The 11,836-nt window shown below is 38.4% G+C and overlaps 1 protein-coding gene across 1 annotated transcript; it reads left to right on the forward strand.

Moving 5' to 3' along the window:
• Positions 1–2,642: 2,642 nt before the first annotated feature.
• pax10 (paired box 10) lies at positions 2,643–9,797 on the forward strand. Its single transcript, XM_027032669.2, has 7 exons — positions 2,643–2,846; positions 3,455–3,613; positions 7,032–7,114; positions 7,381–7,537; positions 8,334–8,404; positions 8,879–9,011; positions 9,700–9,797. The coding sequence occupies exons 1-7, from the start codon at positions 2,741–2,743 to the stop codon at positions 9,795–9,797; spliced, it is 807 nt and encodes a 268-aa protein (XP_026888470.2). The 5' UTR covers positions 2,643–2,740.
• Positions 9,798–11,836: the final 2,039 nt, after the last annotated feature.

An 11,836-nucleotide genomic window follows, 5' to 3' on the forward strand; every position in this document is an offset into this window, starting at 1 on the left:
TAGTGGGAGATGGCCACTGTAGTAGGAGAGGGAGAGTGTAGTGGGAGATGGCCACTGTAGTAGGAGAGGGAGAGTGTAGTGGGAGATGACCACTGTAGTAGGAGAGGGAGAGTGTAGTGGCAGATGACCACTGTAGTAGGAGAGGGAGAGTGTAGTGGGAGATGACCACTGTAGTAGGAGAGGGAGAGTGTAGTGGCAGATGACCACTGTAGTAGGAGAGGGAGAGTGTAGTGGGAGATGACTACTGTAGTAGGAGAGATAGACTGTAGTGGGAGATGACTACTGTAGGAGAGGGCACTTGTGGACTCTTTAGCTTTCTCTATACCATTTCAGGGGGTTTAAGTGGTGTTCAGTTTCAAAGCAGTTTTGTTTTACTGCTTCCGAACAATCCATCACTTTTGTTTTCCTCAGCAAAAGAAAAAAAAAATGCTCTGAGACTTTCCCAGACTTGTTGATTCCATGTTTTTAAAAAGGTTCCTATGGACTTTGTGATCAAATTTGCCATATTTCCATTACAATATAGTGAAAAGCCCCTTCCTCGTCAGGATCATGCTGCTTATCTGACCATGAAAATTTAGTTTAATCAAATTTTCAAAGACAAAATATATCAGGTGCTTGAATTTCCATTTTGACGAAAGTAGATCCTTATCCCTGCCCACAAGCAAGGAGCTGATCTTACTTTAGTTATAAAGATTTAAAGGCCTCAAAATGTGGTTGACATCTATGGAGAATTATTATAATTATTATTAATATTTCCACAAATGTACATATTTACATTTACAGCATTTAGCAGATGCTGTTGTTCAGAGCTACTTACAGAAATGCTTGCTTGTCATCTTGAGAAACTTATTCTTAAGGTATTACTACTGGGCTACAAAAAATCTAGGGGTTACCAATTAGTTAAAACCCTGTGAGTACAGAGTCAGTGCAGAAAAATATATATAGTGTAACTTTTGATTTTGTTTAATTTTACTAAATTAGTATTAGTGCTCATTTTAATGCATTTTCAAGAGGTTCAGAGGTTGGTCATCAGTGTGCATATAAAGAAAACAAAGGACTTTATGTGTGTCAAGACAGAAAACTGTTCAGACATGACACATACATGACGTTGCTATAAATCTGCACATGATGGCCTACTTAGAAAGTTTAATATTAATTTATCCATTTCCTCATGGTCTGCTGTTGACTCTCTTCCGTTCCTCAACCCCGTTATCTCTCACTCCTACAATACTCTATTATATCTCACTCCTCCACCACCCTGTTAACTCTTGCTCCTCCAGCACTCTGTTTTCTCTCACTCCTCCACCACTCCATTATCTCTCGCTCCTCCACTACTCTGTTATGTCTTACTCCTCCACAGCTCCATTTTCTCATGTGTGCCTTGCTCCTCTTTCTCTGCCCCTCCTCCCCTCCCTAGCATTAAGTTCAAACTTGACACTGATGTTGACTCACTATGTCACCCCTCTCTCTCTCTCTTTCTCTCTCTCTCTTTCTCTCTCTCTGAGGACAGAAGTGCCTGCAGATGCATTTCTCTCGAGTCCCCTTCCATGTCTCTCTCTCTTTCTCTCTCTCTCTCTCTCTCTCTCTCTCTCCCACCTTATCTAACTCTCTTCCATTCTTTTCCCTGCTATCTCTCCCACTATCACGTATAGTTCATTGTCAACAAAGAGAGTGAGCAGTGGATGCTGAATCCAGGGGTTCAGAAAGAGGTATGACTTGGCCGCTGCTCTCCCTGACCTGACGTAACTCATCATTTGGTAAGTTTTATTTTTATTCTCAGCTTCATTTTCAAGAGTTTGTTGAGTTTGTTGAGCTTATTACCGGGGATGAAGGATAGAGAGACACAGACAGGTTCACGAGACAAGTATGTGAGAGTCGCATATAGGTAGATGAACATAGAGGAGATTGCTTTTTACTCTAAGAAAGGGCTCTAGAACCTTAACGACCAAATGCAATTGTTCTGTGGCCAGTGTATTGTGTTGATGCAACATATGAGTATTTAAATGATTGGCATAATTTTATTAAAAAAAGGTTTTCAGGCCTTCACTGTAATGTCTCAGTTGTCAATATGCATACTATGGTCTGAATTTACTTCAACTGAAGCAACTGAAGAATTCAAAAATGCAATGAATTATAGAAACTTTACAATTGCACAATAAAGGTCATATTGTCGCATTTGTAACCCCAGAAAATCCATGGAAAATTAACCCTACTTTAATGAAATTTGCAGTAATTATATTTTTATGGATACAAGTTTACACTCTAGATTTGCTGAATGCACATTAACTAATGATGTTTTAGAGGATTTTATTTCATTTAATAGCAAATATGTCTGCTGTGGGAAGCACTAAAATCGCACCTTGTATTCTACCTTCAATATCTATATTTTTTGCTAGTGCAGTTCAGTTCCCATTGGTACTGTTTGTATGGTGACTAAATGTATAACACAAGAGGAACTACCCTATTCATATAACAAATTCCATCTCTGTCAGAATGATGCTAATTCACTTTAATGCCAGATGTGTGAATTCATGCTTAAACTCCACTCCCCCCCACCCCCTCTCTCTTTCTGTCTGTCTTTTTCATTCTAACCCTCTTTCTCTCTCTCAACTATTCTCTTCTTGGTCAGGAAGAAAAGGAAACTCAGAGATCAGGAGTCAGAGGTTCAGGGGTTAACGTGTCAGTGGACACTGCTTACAGGGTCCCCTTCCTTGCTGTAGGTTAAGGGGGCTGGCATACAATGTTTGAGAAGGTAACCATGCTGAATGTGCAGAGCAGTTCAAACTGGAATGCATCCAGTGACTGGTACCATCAGCAGAACCCCGTACCAACCCAGCATGGCACAGGTGACATTTATGACCCAGTGCACAGTAGGCTCATTTGTGGAATTGTTACACAAAGATATCTGGTGAAAGCTTTCTGCAAATACCCAAATTAATTCATACATGTAATCATTATTTTCTATAGATACTTCTATAAACATATTTTAAAATAATAATTTATTTTCATTTCTAATCAATATTAGAATGTATAGTATGGGCCATTACTAAATTAAATCATGGGGAAATGTTGATGTAGAATGTCATTCTACCAATTTGTACACATTAATAAAAATAGTCCTACTGGGAACAAAAAGTCATCAGAATCAGTGGTTGCAATAAAAAAAAGGGTCATTTCAAATTAATTAAAAAATGAATGAGTAAATGAATTAATGAATTAATAAGTAAATTAATGAATTAATTAATGAGAAATGAATTAATTAATCAAGAAAATCCTCTTCTACATATTTATGGACCCTGGGTTTAAAAATTTGATCTGATCAAATTACTCCTCATTCTCTCAAACTCCTGCTGCACCCTTAAAGAGCTACCAAGAATCCTTGCTTTACAGCACTATGGCATTGGTTTAAACTGCAAAAAGAACTGAGCACCTTTTATTTTGCACTTGGGTTCAGAGGACTGCCTGGTGTCCTCGGATACAGGGACTGGAGCAGGAGGAGGAAGAGTGCAGGTAGATGAAGGTGAGGAGACACAGCTGCGGCTCCAGCTGAAGAGGAAGCTGCAGAGGAACCGAACCAGCTTCACTCAGGAGCAGATTGAAGCTCTCGAAAAAGGTAAGAGACTCTTTGCTTGCTTGGGTCATCTGTCCTGTGTTTGTGAATCATAGAATTACATTGAATATTGGTATTACTTTAACTGAGTGTTAAAGTGATTTAGTTGGTCTCCTCTATGTTACTACTCTGTATGATCCAATTAATCATCAAGATATCTTTATTATAATTTTACACATTCAAATGTAGGCTTTTCATACATGGTGAATCTGTCATTTTAAAAATATTTTTGATCATAAGTGGTGGCATATCTTTTTTTCATTTTGAGGTGATGTAGCGTTGAACACCTTAATAAACTGGCAATTTAAATTGATAATTGGTTTAATTTATTTTTTAATTAATATTCATGTTAATTCAGCATCAACTCATAAAAGTTGTATGTTCGACAACGTGATTATTCCTTGTCTACGTGAAATTAGAAAGACCGTTCTTGAATCATAATCATTGCTATTGAGGGTATGTTTAATGAGTAGTCAAAGATAAAGGAAAAATTCATAAAGAAAAATTGAGGAATATATTATTAATGACCAGAGCTATCGAATTCCCTAAATTCGAGTTATAGCAAAGCAAACATAACCAAACAAAATTACCAGACAAGATTCGTAATGAATTGAACATGGTTAAAACATTAAGAAGGGGAGGAAAAGGAAATAGATTATTATTAGAGTAACCTGTGATGAGAACTAACTAGGACTGAATAGGCTCCTTAGCAAACGGGAGAAATTAGTTTGATAACTAATCCAGTTCTGATACATAGACATTACAGTAACTTTTCCCGGTAACAACTGATGATGTATGAGAGATGGAGGCCTTACGCTTCGACGGGTTCAACCAGATCCATTGTTCGAGTTACGGAGGGTCCCCTTTTTATTGCCTTGCTGGTTCACAAGAGAATTGGGGCCAGTAGACAAGCAAATGACCCAACTCTTCCAGATTCACTGGACTTGATTCCCAAAGTTGGCTCGGTCAGAGAGCTCCATACATTTGCATGTAGGCCTTTTCAAAAATGCTTAATTTTTGCTTAAGCAAAAATGTAGGCCATGAAAATGTTGTGATGACCGAATTCGTGATGTTGTGATGACCGATGATGAATACTCACGGTTTGTTTTAAATTGCTTAGTGAGTGGCTGTTGGCTTGGTTTCATTAAACAGCTAAATAACTAATTAACTAATTACACTAGGTAAGCACCAAAGGAGATCTGTTCAGGGTATGTGCATATTAATGTCCTTTGTTTTAACGAGTAGAGAAATTTAGGGCAGAAATTATTTTAAGGAATTCTAAGGAGGTTCATAATGAACAAAGTATATATATATATATATATATATATATATATATATATATATATATATATATATATATATATATATTTATATATATATATATATATATATATATATATATATATATATATATATATATATATAATTTCATAACTCATGGTCTTTGAATGAAGTTTGCAAACAGTGAAGTATAAACACGTAGAATGTGCGAAGCGATTAAACAGTCACTTTAATTCCTTTGAAAGCCAAAGACTAACTTTGACTAGATCTAATATATTTTGTCTAGTTGCCTAATATAAGATTTACAGTAAATACAACATAACGGGACGGACACGGAACGAGACGGAGGATCGGATGCAGTTGCAAGAGGTAGTTTATCAAGGACTGAAGAACATAACACGGGGACGGCAAAATGAAACACGAATCATATCGACAATAATTACATGATCCAGGGAATGAACACACTAAACACTAGGAAACCATGGAGGATAATAAACAGATGGGAACAATGGAGAACCCACGAACCATGAAATAAATAACCATAAACAAAATAACCGACAAGAAAAGGAGGAAAACATACTTAAATATACAACCTAACAAGAGCACAACAATAAGCAGGTGTAAACAATCACTGACAAGGAAATAAGCAGGTGTAAACAATCTCTGACAAGGAAACCTAAAGCATGGCGGGAGCAAACGAATCCAAGGCCAAAACCAAACACCAAGACAAGGCGCATGTGGAGGTGTCGCCGTGGGAACCACGATGTCAGGGAGGGCGAAACGTGACACACCATTAGAAATGGTTAGCAGTGATGAATAATCAAAAAATAATAATGACCAAGTAATTAAGAAAATAAGGAAAGAAAACGGGACAAATTTTCCAAAATAACAGAACAACAGAATTTGAAGATTACACTAAGATAACCAGACAATACATGACCTTAACACACCATTTGAGGTCATTGAACACCATGTTAAACTGTTATTACTTTGTAAAATTGTTACTTTTGGGAAAATAAGTTTAAAAAAAATTTAAAATTAAAGTCTGGTGGAATTTAGAGTAATAGTTCAAGCAATATAACAGGCTGGTAGAATGTTCCTACATTCCAATCTGTGAATTTATGACACCTAGGATATCCTCATAAAAAGGAGAAAGTCAAATAGCCAGGTAGGGTGATAAGCCCAGAGCTAGTGTCATTTTACGGTTTTTGTTGTTGCTAGGCATCTTGAGTCACAGGGGTCCTGGTCCTGTCTATGGGGAGGAGGTGAGACAGTTCAACCTTACCAAACCATTTTTTAAAATCCGAGGAATAAGGCATAATCTATCTTTGGTATAGTTATGTGGCATATGTTCTGTTTTATTTGGTTGAAAATTTCCATGCTAATATTTTTTTTATTACTTAACAATACTGGATAGAAAATGGGTACATAAAATAGATAATACAGCTGCTTCACCTTGGATGTGTATCCATAAACAAGTATGTTCCTAAGTAAAACAACAAGTTGATTCAATTTAATGATATTCCAAATAACAATATCAGACAGGGTTGAATTGTTGTACTGTTATGTGTGATTCAGGGTTAAATTGCATTAACTGATTTCAAATGGCATCATCATCTTTACCTCTTACACCCACACAGTGCATCTTCCCAGCTGCCCTACTAAATCCTGCCATCACCCCTACACACACACACACACACACACACACACACACACACACACACACACACACACACACACACACACACACACACACACAAAAACAACACACATATGCACACACATATGCACACGTGCACGCACACATTGCTCCTAAAGACTACATCATGGACCAGTGCAGCAGTTATCCCCAACACCCCAAGTTGACCCTCCCCCTCAGTTTATGTCTGGACCAAAATCCTGCTAATTAATGATTCCACATAGAAAGTCTGAAAGCAAAGTTATAAACAATCCACTGACGAGGGCGCTGAGGAAGAATGGCAGATAAAGGACACGTGTGCTGAGGAGCATTATGCATGGTGGTGCTTTTGAAACAAGCCCTGCTTGTGACTGTCATGCATTTGTGACATGAAATTCCAACAGATTCATTTGATTACAGTCCTGTCAGACTTAAGTTTGTTGACATTGCTTCATCTTGCAGAGTTTGAGAGGACACATTACCCTGATGTCTTTGCCAGAGAGCGACTTGCTAACAAAATCGACCTGCCAGAGGCACGGATACAAGTATGTAACTCCAAACTCATAACTTTTAAGTAATTCAATTCTTGGCTGACCTCACCATAAAATCACTGGTGTTGAATCTAATTCAAGGCCAGTCAGGCTCAAAGAGTCTGACTTCATGCTATAGTCTAAAGCCTGGCTCTGTGAGGTATATATAGCCATTCTCTTCTATGCAGTGATTACCTCACAAATCAGTAAAGCAGAAATGACAGCTCATCGGTTTTCACTGCCATATCCATGCAGCTCTCTGCAACCTGAATGATTGACAGGTGTGGTTTTCAAACCGAAGAGCCAAATGGAGGCGTGAGGAAAAACTGCGGAACCAGAGGAAATGCATGGGTGGGACTTCCTGCATCCAAACACACACTCCGCTGACCACCTCCTTTAACGCAACAGTCTATCAACAGCATCATGGCAACAGCCCAGGTGAGTGTGGCAAAATATTTGCATCACAATATGTTTGGCATGTGAGGTAATAAAATGTTCTGAGTAAAAGAAAAGTTAAAGAAATAAGCCAAATATCCTGTATTCTCATAAGGTGATCTGTGATCTCAGTATAATGGCCTTTGAGGGTCTCTACAGTCAGGTGCAGAGTGATGCAAAAGTGTGTTTGAAAGCATGAAAATTTATAATGTTTCTGTGGCATGATGCAGAGACCTTGAAGGCCACTGAGCCGGAGCAAAGCGGATTATTCTGGTTTGCATTAGCAACATGTACCAAGTGGTACAAGAAACAATTTTATAAATAGTAGGTAGGCAAATGAGATCATATATTAAAAAAAAAAAAAGAGAAGCCCCTCATTTGAATATAATGGTACCAAACTCTAACTAGTATTACTATTGCATAATAGTAATAATGCATGATTTGGATATAATGATTGAAACTTCAAAGATCAATATGTAAAAAAAGGCAGGGATGTGTATAAAAATTAAACTTCTGTCTACCCCCTGAGACATTCTCCAGAGGCCTCAAATGCTAACCCTAACCCTAACCCTTGCAATAAAGAATGGGACCAGCTATTCTTTTCAACTAATTCTTGAGTCTGCATCTTTATTTGCTACTTGGATTTACAACTTTAAAGCCAGCCAACTGGGAATTTAGGAATAACACACTGATGTAAAATATTATGCAAAAGTATAAAGTATATACTTCTGAGTAAAGCTATTTCTAACAATCTGTCATCTATGTGCATATGTGTGTGTTTGTGTGTGTGTGTCTTTAGGCTCCATTCTCAATCAAAGCGAGACAACTCTCCCTAGTTACAGTTCCCTGTCTGTATATTCAGGAGTCCAGGTATATCATTAAAAATAATATTTTTCATCAATTAAATGCATTAAGCTGTCTTGTTATTACAGATGAATAGCAAGATCTTATGCACACATATATGTACTTATTAGTCTATGATTTATTAATCTTTCAAATATTCTGTGTGTGATTATATAATGAATATTCATGAGGAAGGAAAATAGCATTATAAAAATATTCATGTCAGTGACTTTTAGCAGTTAAAAAAGCATGAATGTTTTTTTTTTTTCTCTTTCGTCCCTTCATGACTTAGAAGTCCATGTTACTTTCGAGTGCTCTCTTGTGGTCAGAGCAGAACTAACCCAAAACAATCACTAATTACTGAAATGAAGTCAAAATCCAGTGTTATAGACTTTTGAAACATATTTTCTTTTCTCTACACCTCTCTCTCCCCAAACCCTGATTGCACACCTTGTTTGTGGATTTGTTTTACTGTGCGGAGTTGACTTTTATTTTGTTCAGCCAGGCCCTCCTCAGACTGCCCCATCATATCCATGCATGCTCCCTCCCTCTCCCTCCGCACCTCACTCCTTTGAACCCTCATCATACCCTTCTCCCCACCTCCCTGCCCCGCCCACAGCCAGCAGCAGCACCGGTAAGTTCCCACCCCTTTTCTCTTTCCTGGGGTTGGGAGGCACCAGACATGGCAGGCTAGGTTTAGCATTTTCCAGCTGAGCAGGTGAAAGGACGAGCAAAGTTTTAAATGCAGCAGTGTCATTGCCCTCTCTTTCATTACCTGGCCTTTCATGTTGTCGGTCTAGAAAAAACAAAGTCATTATATCACTGCAAGCTTTTTGCATTCAAAACGTGTGTTAACAATAGTTGGAGGTGAGGTACATTACAGCTTGTACAACACAAAGTGCCATGTTGCCACAGATTTCCAGTTGTATTTATCACTATATAACTGGTCAATTAACAGTAAAATACAGAAACAATTTCTATGAGCATTTTCTCAGAATGGACTACAAAGGCCATTGCATACATGATGTCACATTTTGCAACGTTGAGCTAGTGTCATTCATTGATTCAGCTGTTTTATCATATAAATACATAATGTGTTTCAACTGTCACAGTATGTCAGTTTCACAAAGGTTCTAGCTTTATATCATTTTTAATGATTAAAAAATGTCTGGCAAAATGAATGGAGATCCCAAAGGTTGTCAGTTCAAACAGCAGATGGTGTAGGGTTTCTATCTCCCTTAAAGACTTTTTTCAGCACAATCAGCAACAAACACAGCCTGCATCTCTCCATGCAATTAGCGCTGCATTCATCTGTGCTGCAGGTTTGATCTCTCCCGTGGTCTCAGTACCCGTCCAGGTCCCAGGGAACGAACAAGGCATGGGCCAGAACCTGGGTCAGTACTGGGCCCAACTGCAATGAGGAAGAAGGATGCGAGGAGGAGGAGGAGGAGGAGGAGGAGGAAGAGGGGGTGACGAAGCTGGGAACAGATGTTAACAGGGGGGTGTGGGGGTTGGGGGAAATTTGCGTGTCTGTTGAACACCACAGAGTTCACTGAGTACAGAGTGCACAGAGTGCACAAGGGGGCAATGTGCAAATAGCATCAGTCGAGAGTCATCCACACTGTGGAGGTGTTGAGACTAACCCTGCCCAGCATGCTGCCATTAACACAGGTGTTACGATGGACAAACATGTTGCTTCGCATCAGCTGCACTACAGTGCACTACTGGACCAGTTCTATTTCTGCATATTGTGCCATTGAAGAGCGCACAACCAAATCCCTGCATACTTTTATTTAGGATGAATATGCACACTTTTGCCAGTTCCTTCTGGGATGTATACTTAACAGGTACATTTATCACTAACTGGAAGTGCGAGCCGTTGCCCACTGCCAGAGAGGAATGCAAGAGTCATTTCCAAAAGATCTGTTTAGTTTGTGTGAAGAGCTCCAAAAGTTAAGAAGCCCTTTGAAATGCTTTACAGAAGTACGGTTGACAAACTTCTCTGTAGAAGTTTTACAGAGAGCAGGGCAGTTTCATATAACACTGATTATAACACCGATTTGAACAATAATTATATACTGTGATGACAAAGAAATTCAATGCCCTAATTTAGTATACATGTGAACACTAATACTGTGAAAACCCTTTTTCATCGTGATTTGTTTCTGTCATATTTCATATAGTTTAGCCCTGGCACAAATTATCAGATACAGGCAAGCAGGAATGTATGTAATGAAATGTGATCAATTGTAACGTGGAACGATTGCGAGGCGGACGTACATTCTTAGAAGAGCAAGATTTATTAAGGGAAAATTCATATTCAGAGTTGTTAGAACAGTCAAGTGTCATAGAGCTAACACGTAGAGTCCAGGAATATATAATAAACAACCAGACAAAAGCACACGATGACAAACATTGGCTAGGTTTTTACACACAGAGGCTAGTTTTAACACACGGATGTTAGGATTAACACTAAAATATAGCGAACACAGCATGGATAACAAACAAGCTCCGAGTCATATACAGAGGCTTGGATAAACACAATGACCAGCAAACACAGTCAACAAGGCAGGCTTTACATGCACAGGGTAATGAGGACTAACAATGCACTGGTGATAACTAATGAAAACAGCAAAAACCAAAACAAGGACTGGAACAGGATTGGAGAAGATGATACAACAGCATGATACAGGGAAATCATGGAGACAGGGATGCTAGGATGGGCCATCTGTGACATCAATCTATATTATGGTTGACATCATATGATATTTGTCCTGCTTTTGCAGGGGAACTTCAGAAAATCACACCTTCTCAGAGTAGTTAGTTTACTGCAAATGTATTAACATATTCTTCCTGATGTCAGATAGCTAAAAATTCTGCAAAACGGGTCAAGTGTTCCAGTGTGGATTCATTTGTCTTCAACAACCTGAAGACATTGTATTATATGCTGCCAGCCAATCAGGTTCTTGCACATAAGCGAATGACTATCATTGATTATCAAGGAGCCAATGACAATCACTATTGTTTAACTAATAAAAGCATATTTCATATGAATACATCCTTACTAATGAATTCCCAGCATGGCTGATACGCACCCAACAATCCAAAGCTACTCATTGCTGTTTTAAATGTTACCTCCCCCTCCAAAATAACACATTATGGTGCTTTTATTTTCACCTGTGATCCTCCTGAAAACCTGCAGTGTATATGTCTTATTCCATATTATTATTATGTTTTGTTCTATTCTGGGCAAATATATTTAAATATCAAGATTGAGATTTGTGTAATACTAATATATGGTCATGAAATATGTGTGTGTGTGTGTGTGTGTGTGTGTGTGTGTGTGTGTGTGTGTGTGTGTGTGTGTGCGGGTACTTGTGCACATGCGGTTGGAGGACATGAATGTAAATGTTTTGTCTGTGGAACAGAAATGTGTAAACCCATTTTGTGTATGCATTG

This window comes from Electrophorus electricus, chromosome 14 (assembly GCF_013358815.1).
Source record: "Electrophorus electricus isolate fEleEle1 chromosome 14, fEleEle1.pri, whole genome shotgun sequence".
Classification (NCBI taxonomy): domain Eukaryota; kingdom Metazoa; phylum Chordata; class Actinopteri; order Gymnotiformes; family Gymnotidae; genus Electrophorus; species Electrophorus electricus.

Bases quoted from the DNA above. Each gene is read 5' to 3' on its own strand.
- pax10 (XM_027032669.2), top strand. From the start codon at position 2,741: ATGTTTGAGAAGGTAACCATGCTGAATGTGCAGAGCAGTTCAAACTGG. The intron at 8,405-8,878 runs GTATATCATTAA...TATTTTGTTCAG, and splicing joins CTGTATATTCAGGAGTCCAG to CCAGGCCCTCCTCAGACTGC. The intron at 9,012-9,699 runs GTAAGTTCCCAC...TCTGTGCTGCAG, and splicing joins CACAGCCAGCAGCAGCACCG to GTTTGATCTCTCCCGTGGTC.